Source organism: Beta vulgaris, chromosome 2, assembly GCF_026745355.1.
Source record: "Beta vulgaris subsp. vulgaris cultivar EL10 chromosome 2, EL10.2, whole genome shotgun sequence".
Lineage (NCBI taxonomy): Eukaryota > Viridiplantae > Streptophyta > Magnoliopsida > Caryophyllales > Amaranthaceae > Beta > Beta vulgaris.
In genome coordinates this window covers 1,486,193-1,502,174 of record NC_079203.1, presented here as the reverse complement: position 1 = coordinate 1,502,174, position 15,982 = coordinate 1,486,193, and the positions used below count along the sequence as shown (strand labels likewise).

Below are 15,982 nucleotides of genomic sequence, written 5' to 3'. Positions count from 1 at the left end.
AATTATTACAAAACTTTATCATATTTTATTTGTAACATTAAACAACAAAGTCGTAGTGTATTGATGGTTAAACTCTTATTTTTTTTCATTTCAAATGTTTGAGGAGAGTATCACGTGGCACATAAACTTTTTTTCTCACGCCTTTTAATATATTTGTATAGATCAGTCTACTTATATATATATATATAAGTACATTAAGAAAGGAATACAACATAATAAGAAAGGAATCAAAACAAATCAATTATAATCAAGCCTAAAATATCTCAACAGATTCCCCCCTATATGTAAATTGTAACCCTAACCTTCTTTCCTTTTTTCTTCACCAAAACATCATATTACTCTCCCTCACCCCCTGCATCATCCAAGGTATTTTACCGTCATTTATTGATTGCTTGTTGAATTTTACAACAATGGCTTCCATGGCATCAGCTGCCTTAACTTCAAAACTAAACAAGCCAATTTTCTTAGACTCTCCCATCTATGGCATGCCCTTAACCTCTCCCATCAACAAATCCTTCTCATACAAACAACCCAAATCAACCATCTCAATGTTAGCAACATCATCCCCTCCACCATACGATCTAGGCAACATCAAATTCGATCCGATTCGAGAGTCGATTGTAGCTAGGGAAATGACCAGGCGTTACATGACTGATATGATCACGTACGCTGATACAGATGTAGTCATAATGGGTGCTGGATCAGCCGGGTTAAGCTGTGCTTACGAGCTTAGTAAGAACCCTGATATCAACATTGCTATCATTGAGCAATCTGTGAGCCCTGGTGGTGGAGCATGGCTAGGTGGTCAGCTCTTTTCTGCTATGGTGGTGCGTAAACCAGCACACCTCTTCTTAGATGAGATTGGTGTTGAGTATGACGAGCAAGACAACTACGTTGTAATCAAACATGCTGCTCTATTCACCTCAACCATCATGTCTAAGTTGTTGGCTCGGCCTAATGTGAAGCTTTTTAATGCTGTTGCGGCCGAAGACTTGATTGTGAAGGAAGGGCGTGTAGCTGGTGTGGTGACTAATTGGGCTCTTGTGTCGATGAACCATAATACACAGAGTTGTATGGATCCTAATGTTATGGAGGCTAAAGTTGTGGTGAGTTCATGTGGACATGATGGACCTTTTGGTGCAACAGGTGTTAAGAGGTTGCAAGATACTGGGATGATAAAGAGTGTTCCTGGAATGAGTGCTTTGGATATGAATTCTGCTGAAGATGCTATCGTTAGGTTGACTAGGGAAGTTGTTCCTGGGATGATTGTTACTGGTATGGAAGTTGCTGAGATTGATGGTGCTCCACGAATGGTATATTATAACTAATCCCTTCAAACTTTATACTTACCGTTCGTCGTTCTGAAATAAATGAAACACTTCTGATCTATTTTATTTTATGTGAGTTTTTTTTTTTTTTAGAGAAGTGTTTCACTTATTTCATGACGGAGAAAATATGTCTTATTTCATTCAATTGATTCAATTTCTTTTTGTTTCGAATGAGTTATTAAGGTAATAGAAATTACAGATGAGGAAGGAAAATATGAACCTATAAGCTGTTAGACCATAAGTTCTCAGTCTTAACCACTAAAAGTTTAGGCAAAGACCTTATGGTATCTCATTCTTGATTCATTTAAGTGCAACTTCTAACTATATAAAATCAAGATGGAAACATATGGTACTAATTAGCTACCTTGTTAATTTCTGAGACTGCTTTATGACGGCTACAAACTACAACTAATTTCCTAAGAAATACAATTTTTTATGGTGTCAATCAAACAATTTTGTCTAATTTCTAGGAATTTAACAACGAAAATAATTTCCGATGAAATGTAAATTTTTATGAGAAATTACTTCCTATGTAAAGTAAAGGAGGCCTTATTTATTAGTACTGGAAATTACAAAGGTGTTGGAAACTAAGAATGAAGGCACTTATTAGTACTTAAGTGTATGTGTTATCCTTTAATAGTTAGCAATTAGAAATTCCATTTATATTATGCATAATCAGAAAAATGATCTACTTTTTATTTAGATTAATTACACTCTTAGTCATCTCAAAACAAATCAATAATGAATAATCTTTCCTCTCAAAATAAAAAATCAGACCAATAATAGTTTGTTGTCATCATTGATTTGAGGCCATTAGAATCTAGATGAGATCTCACAAAGCAAACATAAACGTAAGGTAGAAAATACATTTTGAAACCTTCATACTAAATATCTATTATTCACATATACCACAAGTATAAAGTTTGTTTCATATGATTCTATAAAAGATATAGCAAGAAATGTGAATTAGTAAAAGGAAGTTAATATCTTATATATGAGTTATTTGTTTGATTGAAAAAGTAAAAAAGACATCTCATCAAAATGGAAAGTGGCAACAATAAAAAGATGTAGAGGAAATATCATATAAAGTAGTTATGTTTGTAACTGCTAGGAAACATGATATTGTATTTTGATTAATACGGAACAGATTATCAATGAAATAATAAAGATGAGAAAACGATAAAGATGAATAAACAAAGAACACAAGGATTTACGTGGTTCAGTCAAATTTGACCTACATCCACAGGTGGGGGATTAGAGCTTCTTCACTATAATGGAGAAAATCAGAGAGCATAATATAAGGAGTCCTAAATTCTAGAGGCTAAAAGTGTTTCATAAGTTGTGTTTTTAATAATGAACACTAAGAAGCCCTTTTATAACATAAAGAACCCCGTACAAACCCTAAAAGATAACTTTAAAACGAAAAACTACCGAAAAACGCGTATAGCGCACAAAACGGCGCACCCCCTGATCGGGCCCGAGACGAAATAGTTTCGTCAGTTCTTCGTAAAACAGTCATAACTTTCTCGTTTCTCAACGGAATTGGGCATATGACCTATCGTTAGAAAGCTCTTTGAACAAGCTATCACCTCCAATTTGAATCACATCAAAACCATTTATAGATTGAGAGATATGTGCATTCAAAGTTAGCCTTATGCCATTCACAAGATTTCAAGTCATAAATAACAAATCTCCACCTTGACTTGAAACCGATCAAACAAGGTAACTCCACCTTGAACCAAGAAGTGATGCTCAACAAAACACCATAGAACCTCCACCTTAAACAAAATTTCATAAACCTACCCATTGTAGGCAATCCACAAAACGAACATCTTCTATAATTGTGTACCGATGCTTCTTCGAACACAAAAACCGTATACAAAATCATCACATGGCCTAGATCAAGAGTATAAAGTCACCAACGCCAAGCATGCTTCCTCAAATTGACCAAACTCTCTTCAAACACTTCTTCATCTCAACAACAAACTCAAAGGCAATTCTAGAAACTGAATGACAACAATAATTTCTAAATTGCAATTGTACTTAATAAACACAAAAATACCAAATTTGAGATAAGAAATAGCATAACTAGAACAAAATCTAATGCATAACCAATATTGTAAATTTATTATAAACTAAAAAACAATCTATCATAGATTTCATAGCAAAATCCACACAGTTTCTCGTTTTACCAAGAGATCTCAAAAGGGCACCAATCATGAAGAGATCGTAGAAACCACAGCCCCAAATCTTGTAACCCTAAAGTGCAAGATCATCATTAGAAACAACGTCGGCTATATTTGCAGATCGATCCTCATTGGACCTTTCTCCATTTTTCTTCTTTAATTTCCAACACTTAGATTTAATATGACCCTTCACATGACAATAGTTACAGATTTTGCCTGAATTCTTTCCACCATAAGCAACCAAAGAATTTGTTTGAGCATAAGTATTAGATTCATTAACCAATTTATTGTCAATTAAATCTCTCTGAGTTGAGGCCTCCTTAACATCCTGCAAACTCAAATCATCTTTATCATATAATAAGGTATCTCGAAAGTGCTTATACGAAGGTGGTAAAGAACACAACAACCTAATAGCCATATCCTCATCATCGATCTCAACATCGATGTTCTGCAAATCCATAATTATAGAGAAGAATTCATCTAAATGATACTCAAGCGATTTACCTTCTTCTAGACTGAGACCATGAAGTCTAGATTTTAGTAGTAGACGGTTGGTCATAGACTTTGTCATATAAAGTGACTCCAACTTCAACCACAAACCCGCATCAGTCGTCTCTTTGGCAACCTCTCTCAAAACTTCATTAGATACACACAGATGAATCACTGAGAGTGCCTTCAAATCTATCTCCTCCCACTTATCATCCGTCATCCCCGAAGGCTTTTTGGATGCACCTTCTAGAGCCTTGTGACAGCCACTTTGAACCAGGATGACTTTCATTTTTACTTGCCATAGGCCAAAATTTACTTGCCTATCAAATTTCTCGATATCGAATTTCATTGACATAATCAAAAAATAAACTTGTTCTATAAACACCTAAGATCTTAAACAACCAAGCTCTTGATACCAGCTTGTTAGGAAACAGGGTGTTGTAGTTTGATTAATGCGGAATAGAAAATCAATGAAATAATAAAGATGAGAAAACGATAAAGATGAACAAACAAAGAACACAAGGGTTTACGTGGTTCAGTCAAATTTGACCTACATTCACAGGTGGGGGATTAGAGCTTCTTCACTATAATGGAGAAAATCAGAGAGAATAATATAAGGAGTCCTAAATTCTAGATCTTAGAGGCTAAAAGTGTTTCATAAGTTGTGTTTTTAATAATGAACACTAAGAAGCCCTTTTATAACATAAAGAACCCCGTACAAACCTTAAAAGATAACTTTAAAACGAAAAACTACCGAAAAAACGCGTATAGTGCACAAAACGGCGCACCCCCCGATCGGGTCCGAGACGAAACAGTTTCGTCAGTTCTTCGTAAAACAGTCATAACTTTATCGTTTCTCAACGGAATTGGGCATATGACCTATCGTTGGAAAGCTCTTTGAACAAGCTATCACCTCCAATTTGAATCACATCAAAACCATTTATAGATTGAGAGATATGTGCATTCAAAGTCAACCTTATGCCATTCACAAGATTTCAAGTCATAAATAACAAATCTCCACCTTGATTTGAAACCGATTAAACAAGGTAACAGTAACTTCTCTAGTAAAATATTTTTGTAATAATTGCATCAATGGTTGGTTGGCCTTGAAATTATCACATAATTACTTCTCGTATGTAAGTACAGTGAATTGAACCTGTAAAAAAAAGTACAGTGAATTGAATAGTGTCTATTATAAAACTTAGCAAAAGTAATTGTTTTTGACTTATTGTAATGAATAATGATCTGAATAAAACTATTACACCACAAAGAAAAAAGTAACTTTTAAAAAAAAGATACAATTGACCTTCGAGGAAATCTTCATCCATTTTCTAATAAAATATACTAGTATACTTCATTTTTTTTTAAATAATAATACATTTACATATTTATTTATTAGTAAAACTTATACAAAAAATCATATCTCGAAAATTTGCATTATTGCGATAAATCTAACATTAACTTAAAATTTAAATATTATTTTTACATATAATAAAAAAAATCCATAATAATAAAGAATCGGTAAATCAAAAGTGTCAAAATTCAAGATGTTACCCTTACAAAAAATGAAAAGGCAAATATAGAAAAATGTCATCGTTTTCCAGTTCTTTTGAAACCAAAAAGAAAATGAAAATCAGCAAAAAAAAATTCAATTTCTTTGTTATCAGTCTTCAAAATTAGTATTTTTAATAAATTATGATTAATTTTAGATCTATTATACTTGTTATATCATACTCAATCCGTTTCCTAAAGATCTTCCTTGTTACTGTTCCTACATATACCAAGGAGGATCCATGTGTGTGGGGCGTGGGGTGGGTAAAGTAGGAGAGAGAAAAAGGTTAAGATAAATATACAAATAAAAAGGGGTTAAAGTAGGAGAGAGAGAGGGAATAAAATTGAATTAATAATGTAATGGTGGACCATATAATAGGGACATGTGAGGGTAAAAAGGGGGAAATTTTTTTCAAATAAGGAATAAAGTAAAAGAGGAAAGATCTTTTGGAAACGCACTTAAACAGAAAGAGGAAAGATCTTGAGAAAACGAAGGGAGTATAACTTTTATGTTCATAAGATAAAAACCAAAAATTTACAATAACGTCGAACGGTCCCTTATGCGTAAATCAAATGTTCTCTTCTTGAGTAAATGTCTAACACTCTAACATGTGGACTTCCCAAACAAATTTTTGCAGGGTCCCACTTTCGGAGCTATGATGCTATCTGGACAAAAGGCAGCCCACTTGGCACTGAGATCATTGGGCCTGGACAACGCACTTGATGGATCTGATAACTTACAGCCAGAGCTTCAGTTGGCTTCTGTTGAATCTTCTGAAGTTGTTGATGCTTAAATTTATCCAAAATCTAGCCCATATTAAAACCCAATGTTGCACAGGCCCATAAGACTATGTAATAATATGGGTTTTAGAAGCCCAAAGCTATGGCACAAGGCTTTAGTCATTTGTGTGTTTGGTTAAAAAAAATATGGGTGTTGTAAATGCAACTTCCTGTAGAATGTTTCGGTTGTTTCATAAATGGTAGTAGTTTTTTGTTTCTTTTCTCATCTGAGTTCAATGACTGATCATAACAATATTGAAAATGCCTCAACAATAGTAAGTGGTTATTTGGTATGTGGGAATAAATACGTACAGATGGAATGGAAATTTCCATGAATTTCTAAACTAATTAATTGTTTAGTTAGCTGAAAGTAAGAAAAATGGAAAATTCAAAATTTCTGGAAAGTTGTAAATTCCACAAAACGTGAGAATTTATTGACCCTCTCCTCCTTGGTCATTCAAAATCCCGGGAAATTTCAAATGACTTTATGTAAACCAAACAATTGTTGTAAATTTTTAGGAATTATATGAGGGAATTCACTTCTCATGTATTGTAACTTCCCACATGAATCGTTATCCCCATTATAGAAATAGCATGGGTTCTCTCTCTTGTTTTCTAGAGAGAGTTTGTTCCCTCTAGGTTTCTCCTTGGGAGGGATTCTTCCTAGCCTCCGCGGCTAGGGTTTTTACTTTTTTAAAGTTTTCTCCTTCCTTCTTCCTCTTCTTCTTCCTTCATCCTTTTCTTAGGGGCTACCACTAGTGTCTTAACCAGTTGTAAGCCCCGAAAAATCCTTTTTATTTGCTTTCAATAAAAGTTCCCATCTTTTAGATGGTGATTTTTTCTACTATGTTGATTGTGTTAGTTTTTGAAGAATTAGGGTTTCACAACTTCTGTAAAATTATGGAAGACAATTGGAGTATGTTCATCCCAAAATTTCCGCAACTGCAGATCGTATGCCGAACCAGAGCGAACTCACAGATTGCATTGCTTCAGATGAAGATTTTTATTAAGGCAAAATTAAGTCAAATCTGCGATGTTTACATTTCTAGGGTAATATGTATTTCTCTTAGAATTTTATTTTTTTCAGAAATGGCTTGTAAGTGCCGTTTGGCGAAATATTAATGAAATCCCTTTTCTTTCCGTCAAAAAAAAAAAAAAAACTTCCCACATGAATCAAATTCTTGTATGTATTAGACAACCACTAATATTATTATATTAGACCTTGCAAAAATAATTTGACACACAAAATCTAACTATTTGTAATTCGCTGATTTTTAAATCTGTCGGAAACTAGATAACATGATTTTGACTTGAAGCGAAATGGAATCAGCTTAACTTGAATGTTAATATGTTTGATATGTTCTACATAGAAAATTTCTAGATCCAAATATTTTAGACCCAATAAATGATTGATGCATCAAAATTGACTTCACCAAAATCGATCAAATGACTCATATACTACCTGAAGGTTATATATATATATATATAAGCTAATCGTCAAATCACTAATGACGCTCTTTGCCCTCTTTGTAAAGCTAATAATGAGACCCTTGACCACTTATTTTTCACATGCCCTCTAATCAGACAATATTGGAAATCAAATTATCTACGACCAAAAATCCGTTATATAATGCCTCGAGAGCTTGAACAATGCCTAACGAGTCTCCGATCCTACCCTCAGGCCTTACAATTGTTCTGCTACAATTTGTGGAGTATTTGGAAGGAACGCAACTCAATTATCTTTGAGGAAAATGAGCTTAATTTAAATCGAATTTATTACAGAGCTTGGCATTCGTATTTGGAATGGACTACGCGAACTACGATGGATTTTTCCTTCACTATCTCTTCACTTTCTCCTTGCAGGCCCGCTACTTCTATTACAGTTAGCTGGAAGCCTCCGCCTCCCAATTACTTCAAGCTTAACTTTGATGGCTCAGCAATTGACTCTTCAGCCGCTGCCGGTGTTGCCATTCGCAACTCCCCTGGTCATCTTGTGGCCGCTCAAGTTTATTGATTTGGCCAAACCTCAGCTCTCGTTGCTGAAGCCTGGGATTAAGAAATGGATTGATACTTGCCATTCAGCAGCATATTCAAGATATATATATTGAAGGAGATAATCAAGTAGTTATAAGAGTGTTGCAAGGGCATTACAATTGCCCCTGGACTATCCAAATCCTAATTGATGACATTCGGCATTTGCTTCGACAGTTTAGATTCTACACCATCAAGCATATTTTCCGGGAAGCTAATCGGGTAGCAGATCATCTATCAAAAAAAGGTCACAATAGTTCTGCTGCTTCGCTAGACGTGGATGTTTCTACGGAACCTTTGTTAAATAAATTATTTCTTCTGAATTCGTTAGGAATCTCCCTTGAGAGAAGGGTGTCCTAACTTTCTTTATGTACCAAAAATATATATATATATATATAGGGTATATGTGACATGAAAATCGAGCTAATGGACATGGTACAATGTAGTTCTTTTAGATTTATCACACAACATAACACCATCATCTATTTGGGTCTTATATCATGATTCCGGTCCACCGGTCCGGTCCGGTCCAAATTTGGAAAATTTCGGTCTGGACCGATTAGACCGAAATTTCTATTATTTTAGTAAAAAAAAAAAGTTTATATGTTAAAAAAAATTAAAAGGTAGAAAGTTAGAAACTTATAAAACCTACTATTTATTCTATTAGAAATATTATTATTAAAATATTAATTTTTAATGTATATAATTTATAAATATATTTAATTAAAATTAAAAAAAGATTATTTTTGAAAAAAAATTCCGATCCAAGAAGTCCACGACCGAATCGGACATGAATTTTTTCGGTCCAGACCCAATCCAAGGAAATGCCGGATTCCGGTCCACCAATCCAGCCGGTTCAGATCCAGTCCTAGACCGATGCACACCCCTACATATATTGACATCGAGTTTCATTACCATGAATATTTACATTGAAATGTTTTTATAAACTTACACTAAAAAGCATTACCGTTACTACAATTTAGTACCAGTAACCAAACATGCTGTAAATACCCTCTATCTTCTAAAAATAATTTACAATTTAGTATTAATATACTATAACTATTATGTATCTTTTTATAACTTAAAGTGTGTGAATTTGAAACTAGGCTAGTTAATTAATACTCCCTCCATTTCATTTTAATCTACACTTACCCTTTTCACGTATGTCAATGCAAAATTTTGAGGACATATATCTTTAGTTTTGTATTTGTAAAAATTATAAAAAGTACATATTAATAAAATAAATTTTATGATGAATTTAACAAGATCCTACATAACTATATTTTTATCCATGTATAAATCACAAATGATGGTCAAAGTAAAATTTATGAATAGTGTAACTATTAAAATGAAACGGAGTGTGTAGTTATAATAAACGAAACAAAGACAACATTGTTGTGAGAAATAGAGAGAGAAGTTATGCAAATATATCAGAGAGTATTGTATTGCATTGATGTGAAAAACTGATTTCTTACATCGGTATTTATAGGCAAAAGTATACTGTTTTTAACATTACATTTTCAACAATTTCTGCGCGGACGAAAAACTTTCCTAACATGCAGTAAATGCATGGCATGACATTCACTATGCATGAACAGTGAAATTTTCCAATTCACTGTTTCTCAACACCCCCTTGAATGTCCATTTATAATTCATAATAGACGTTATCTTATTAAGAATCTTTGTCAGGAAAAATCCTGTGGGAATAATCCGTAACGGGAAAGAGTATAACTATTATGTACTTTATATGCTTAAAATCAACTGCCTCATTAAAAACCTTGTCAGGAAAAACCCGTGGGATAAAAACCTGATCGAAGGGAAAAAGAGTGCAGCGCATATAATACTCCCCCTGAATCTAGCATATATCATGAAGATGACGCATTCCAATTTTTCGGACTAATTCTTCAAATTTCTTCGCCGGAAGGGATTTGGTGAATAAATCTGCAAGATTCTCACATGATTGGATTTGTCGAATGTTGATCGTCCCTTCCTTTTGGAGGTCATGAGTGAAGAAGAGCTTTGGTGATAAATGTTTAGTTCTGTCTCCTTTGATGTACCCTTCGCTTACTTGGGTGATGCATGCAGTATTGTCTTCGTAGATGATAGTTGGATTTGTTGTTATTGTTTCCATCCCGCATTCTTCTTGGATATTCTTGATCATTGACCTTAGCCATACACATTCCCTTCCAGCTTCATAAAGAGCAATTAATTCCGCATGATTTGATGATGTGGCCGTCAAAGTCTGCTTTGTAGATTTCCAAGATATTGCAGTACCTCCATAAGTGAATACATATCCGGATTGAGACTTAGCCTTTTGTGGGTCTGAGAGGTAGCCAGCATCTGCATATCCAATGAGTGACGCATTGGGTCTTGACTGATAGAATAATCCGAGATCTTGTGTTCCTCGAAGATAACGTAATAAGTGTCTGACTCCATTCCAATGTCTCTTGGTTGGTGCATTGCTGTATCTAGCTAACAAGTTTACTGAAAAAGCTATGTCAGGTCGAGTATTGTTAGCCAAGTACATTAAAGCCCAATTGCACTTAGATATGGTACTTCAGGACCAAGAATCTCCTCGTTCTCTTCTCGTGGTCTGAATGGATCATCTTTCTCATTCAGGGAACGCACTACCATTGGAGAACTTATTGGGTGGGCTTTGTCCATGAAAAAACGTTTCAGGATTTTTTCTGTATAGTTTGATTGATGGACAAAAATCCCATTTCTTAGATGTTCCATTTGCAGGCCAAGGCAAAATTTTGTCTTCCCGAGATCTTTCATCTCAAATTCTTTCATCAAGTATTTTGCAGTCGCTTCAAGTTCTCTAGGAGTTCCGATAATGTTCAAATCATCGACATATACAGCAATGATCGCGAATCCTGATTTAGATCGCTTAATGAAAACACAGGGACTGATTTGATTATTTTTGAATCCTTCTTTCAATAGGTATTCACTAAGACGATTATACCACATTCTTCCAGATTGTTTTAACCCATAGAGTGATTTTCTCAATTTTATTGAGAACATCTCTTTGGGCATGCAATTTTCTGGTAGTTTTAGTCCTTCAGGAACTTTCATATAAATATCTGTGTCAAGTGAGCCATACAAATATGCGGTCACTACATCCATCAATCTCATTTGCAATCCTTTCGAAACTGATAAACTTACCAGAAATCTTAGTGTAGTTGCATCGACTACTGGAGAATATGTCTCATCATAATCAATCCCTGGCATTTGCGAGAAGCCTTGGGCTACTAATCTTGCCTTATATCTAGTAACCTCTTTTTCTCATTTCGTTTTCTCACGAATACCCATTTGTACCCAACTGGTTTTACACCTTTTGGTATTTGGGTTATTTGACCGAATACTTCACGTTTTTCAAGTGATCTCAATTCTGCTTGAATTGCCTCTTTCCATTTTGGCCAATCTTTTCTACGGCGACATTCATCAACTGTATTTGGCTCTACATCATTTTCATCGTATGTCATTTCAACGCTATCGAGTAAGCAAAAATTTCATTCAAGACAACATCTTTTCGATTCCATTGTCTCTTTGTAGAAACATAATTAATTGAAGTTTCATTGTTGTCTACGCTTTCATGTTCCTTTTCTTCTGGAACACGTTTCTCTTCATTTTCATCATGCTCTGTTGGGAGATTTATATTAATTTCGTTCGTTGTCTCCCCTTGCCTTTTCATTTTTCTGGTTTTAAATCTTTAGAACCGGGTGGTCTGCCACGTTTTCGACGTGCTATTGACTCATTTTCAATTGCCTTATTGTCATTAGGAATTTCAATCCGTTCCGGAGCATTCGCAGCAGGTACATGTGACTTTGTCACTTTCTTAGAATCTGTGAATGCATCTGGCAATTGGTTTGCAATACTTTGCAAATGAACAATTTTCTTGACTTCTTGTTCACATGAATTTGTTCTCGGGTCCAGAAACGACATTTGCGATGCGTTCCATGTAATTTCCGATTTTATATTTTGTGGGTCCACTTTCTCTCCCCCTAAGGATGGGAATACCGACTCATTAAAATGACAGTCGGCAAATCGAGCCGTAAATAGATCACCAGTTGTTGGCTCTAAATATTTGATAATTGATGGAGATTCAAATCCAACATATATTCCCATCCTTCTTTGTGGACCCATTTTAGTACGTTGGGGAGGAGCAATAGGTACATGTACAGCGCACCCAAAAATTCTCAAATGTGAGATATTCGGTTCTCGACCAGATACTAATTGTAATGGTGAGAATTTGTGATAGGCTGTCGGCCTTAATCTTATCAATGTTGCCGCATGTAATATAGCATGACCCCAAGTAGTAGATGGCAATTTTGACCTCATTATTAATGGTCTTGCAATTAATTGTAGTCTTTTGATTAATGATTCAGCAAGACCATTTTGTGTATGTACATGAGGTACAGGGTGCTCAACAATAATCCCAATAGACATGCAATAGTCATTAAATGTTTGGGATGTAAATTCCCCAGCATTGTCTAATCTTATTTTCTTTATTGTATGATCTGGGAATTGAGTTCTTAATCGAATTATTTGAGCCAAAAGTTTTGCAAATGCAACATTTCTGCTTGACAGAAGGCTCACATGTGACCATCGAGTAGAGGCATCAATTAATACCATGAAATAACGAAATGGTCCACATGCAGGATGAATAGGCCCACAAATATCTCCTTGAATTCTTTCTAAAAACATTGGAGATTCAGTGGCAATCTTATTTATAGATGGTCTGATTATCAATTTGCCAAGTGAGCATGCAGAGCATGTTAATTCATTTGACCGAGGAATTTTGACATTCTTTATAGAGTGTCCATTTGAGTTTTCAATGATTCTATGCATCATTCCTGTGCCAGGATGGCCTAATCGGTCATGCCATAGAGTAAATGATTTCTATTATCTAACTTCTGGTTAGATATCATATTAATTTCAATCGGACGTATATCTATGCGATATAGTCCCGAGGAAATTGCTGGCAATTTTTCATAGATGTATTTCTTGCCGTTTTTCTCTGCCGTTAGGCATATGAATTCCTCTTTGTTCACCGTCATTGTTTCCAAATGGTAACCATTCTGACGTACATCTTTGAAACTTATGAGGTTCCTTCGAGATTTACTCGAATATAATGCGTCATTAATTATCAATTTTGTCCCATTTGGAAATATAATGCAAGCTTTTCCAGAGCCTTCAATTAGCTTGTGCTGTCCCAGAAATTGTACTAACATTTGCTTGGAATATTGTAAGTTTTGAAAAATACTCTTTATTTTTCAATATGGTGTGTGTTGTCCCACTGTCCAGGAGACATTGTTCTTTAGTTCCAACTTCTGATGAATTCATATCTTCATAAATAATAAATACGATGATTAGTATAAGAAAAATACGTATTTTTATTAATAATAAAGGAACAAATACATGAAAGTGGATATTGAAGCAGTTGAAATAAACTAAGCACATTAATCGATTGTGATCTAAACAAACTTATTTTCAACTTCAGCATCATCCATAAAAAAATCTGAAACATCAAGGCTGGGCATGGATGTAGTGGCTTCATTAACAAAGTTTGCTTCAGCATTTTTTCCTTTGTTTTTTATTGAAGCTTGATATAGATCTACCAAATGTTTGGCAGTACGACATGTGCGGCCCCAGTGCCCAGTCATGCCACATCTATGGCAAGTATCATTTCCTTTATAGGACGTCTGCCTCTGATTTCCAGATGATTGTCCCCAATTTTTATCAGAATGTTTAAAATTATTATTTCTTGGGGAAAATCGGCCTCTTCCACGTCCACGCCCTCGGCCACGGTAATTACCACGTCCTCTCCCACGACCGTTGTAATTACCGCGTCCACCACTATGTATAGCATTTGCTTCTGGTGGATTAGAGCTTTCTATAGCATTTATCTCATGAGTGGCTGAAGACCCCGTAGGTCTAAGATTATGATTTTTCAGCAAAAGATCATTATTTTGTTCAGCCACAAGTAGTACTGAGATTAGCTCAGAGTACTTTTTGAAAGCTCTGAACCTGTATTGTTCTGCCAATATGATATTAGAGGCGTGGAAAGTGGAGAGCGTTTTGTTTATCATTTGCTCTTCTGTGATGGGATGATCACAATATCTTAACAATGATACAATTCTAAACAATGTTGAATTGTAATCACTGACCGTTTTAAAATCCTGGAACCTCAGATTGGTCCAGTCATAATGTGCCTTTGGGAGAAGCACATTTTTGTGATGCCCATATCTTTCATTTAGGCTATCCCATAGTTCTTTTGGATCATCCACAAGTAGATATTCACTTTTTAAACTTTCATGTAAATGATGTCTTAGGAGGACTAAGGCTTTTGCCTTTTCTTGTACAGTCGCAATTTTAACTGATGCGGCTGTTGTAGTTGCATCCCCTTGTTGGGTTGTCACATCTTTAATTGTATGTTCCAGTCCTTGGGCCTTTAAATTCATTTGGGCGTCCACCGTCCATTCTAAAAACTTTTGCCCAGATAGATCTAGTATGTTAAATTGTCTTTTCACTAGATCTCCCATTCTTTTGACTACAAATAGGTAAATATTTGAAATTAGTAATGATGATAAATCACATATATATATTATCTCCCCCTGATTTATATCATTATTATTATAGATAAATAATACAAACAAAAAAAACTAAAAATAGCGTACAACAATAATGAAGCTAAGCAAAAAAAACAAGAAAATACCAAAAATAAAATACAACAAGTGAATAAACAAAAAAAACTTCCTAAAATGCACTTAAAGACAAAAAAAATTGATATTCATGTGCATTTTTCGCCATTCTTCCGGGGGAAATTTTTTTTTTTGTCTCCTTTATGTATTAGGAGATTATCATTAATGCCATGAGGAGGAAAAAGAAACCGGCTATAAGAAATAAGTAGAGTTTTATTTTCCTAAAATCCTCTTCAAAAGAGGAAGATGAGGGTGGAGGACGGTTGTCGTCGGCGTTAAACATGGTGGCCGGAAGGTTGAGGAAGAAGAAAAAAATTTGTGGGTTTAGAGAGAAAAAAATCGGAAGAAGATAAGGGATATGTGGTGAAAATGGGGATGGTAATCCGCTTTTATAGAGGGTTATCCCTAACTGTGCAGTTCATATACAGTTAAAAAATATACAACGCAATAAAATTCTAATATTGACAAATATATATTAGAGCATGCTAGTAAATTGGTAATATAATATATGTAACTATAAATGCAAAAAAGTAGAAGATTAGAGACAATAATATATAATAATGTTCTGAATGCTTGTTCCCTGCATACATACAACATTATTGCATATATAAGACATAATAATGCTATCACTTCACTAGGCCGTCCATATAGGTGGCAATAAAAAAATTAACCTGTCCATATAGGCGGTTTAAGAGCAGATAAAATAAAATAACGTAAATAAAATGTCCTTGCCCTCCATGAAGGTGGCGTTAAAATTATTTGTTTTCTGCGTTAGTAGTATGGTGACGTTTACTACTAGTTTCTTCCTGTTCATCTCTATCTCTTTTATTACTGGGCGGAGGTTGATTTTCAGCTGGTTGTATAGGAGGGTTATTATTGGTGTTGGGAACAGGGGTTTGTGGGTTTTCTCTGG

The 15,982-nt window shown here is 34.7% G+C and overlaps 1 protein-coding gene across 1 annotated transcript; it reads left to right on the top strand.

The window, feature by feature from the left end:
- Positions 1-386: 386 nt before the first annotated feature.
- On the top strand, positions 387-6,558 carry LOC104887771 (thiamine thiazole synthase, chloroplastic-like). The gene is made up of 2 exons (XM_048638089.2): positions 387-1,313; positions 6,193-6,558. The coding sequence occupies exons 1-2, from the start codon at positions 411-413 to the stop codon at positions 6,346-6,348; spliced, it is 1,059 nt and encodes a 352-aa protein (XP_048494046.1). The 5' UTR covers positions 387-410; the 3' UTR covers positions 6,349-6,558.
- The last annotated feature ends 9,424 nt before the right edge of the window (positions 6,559-15,982 follow it).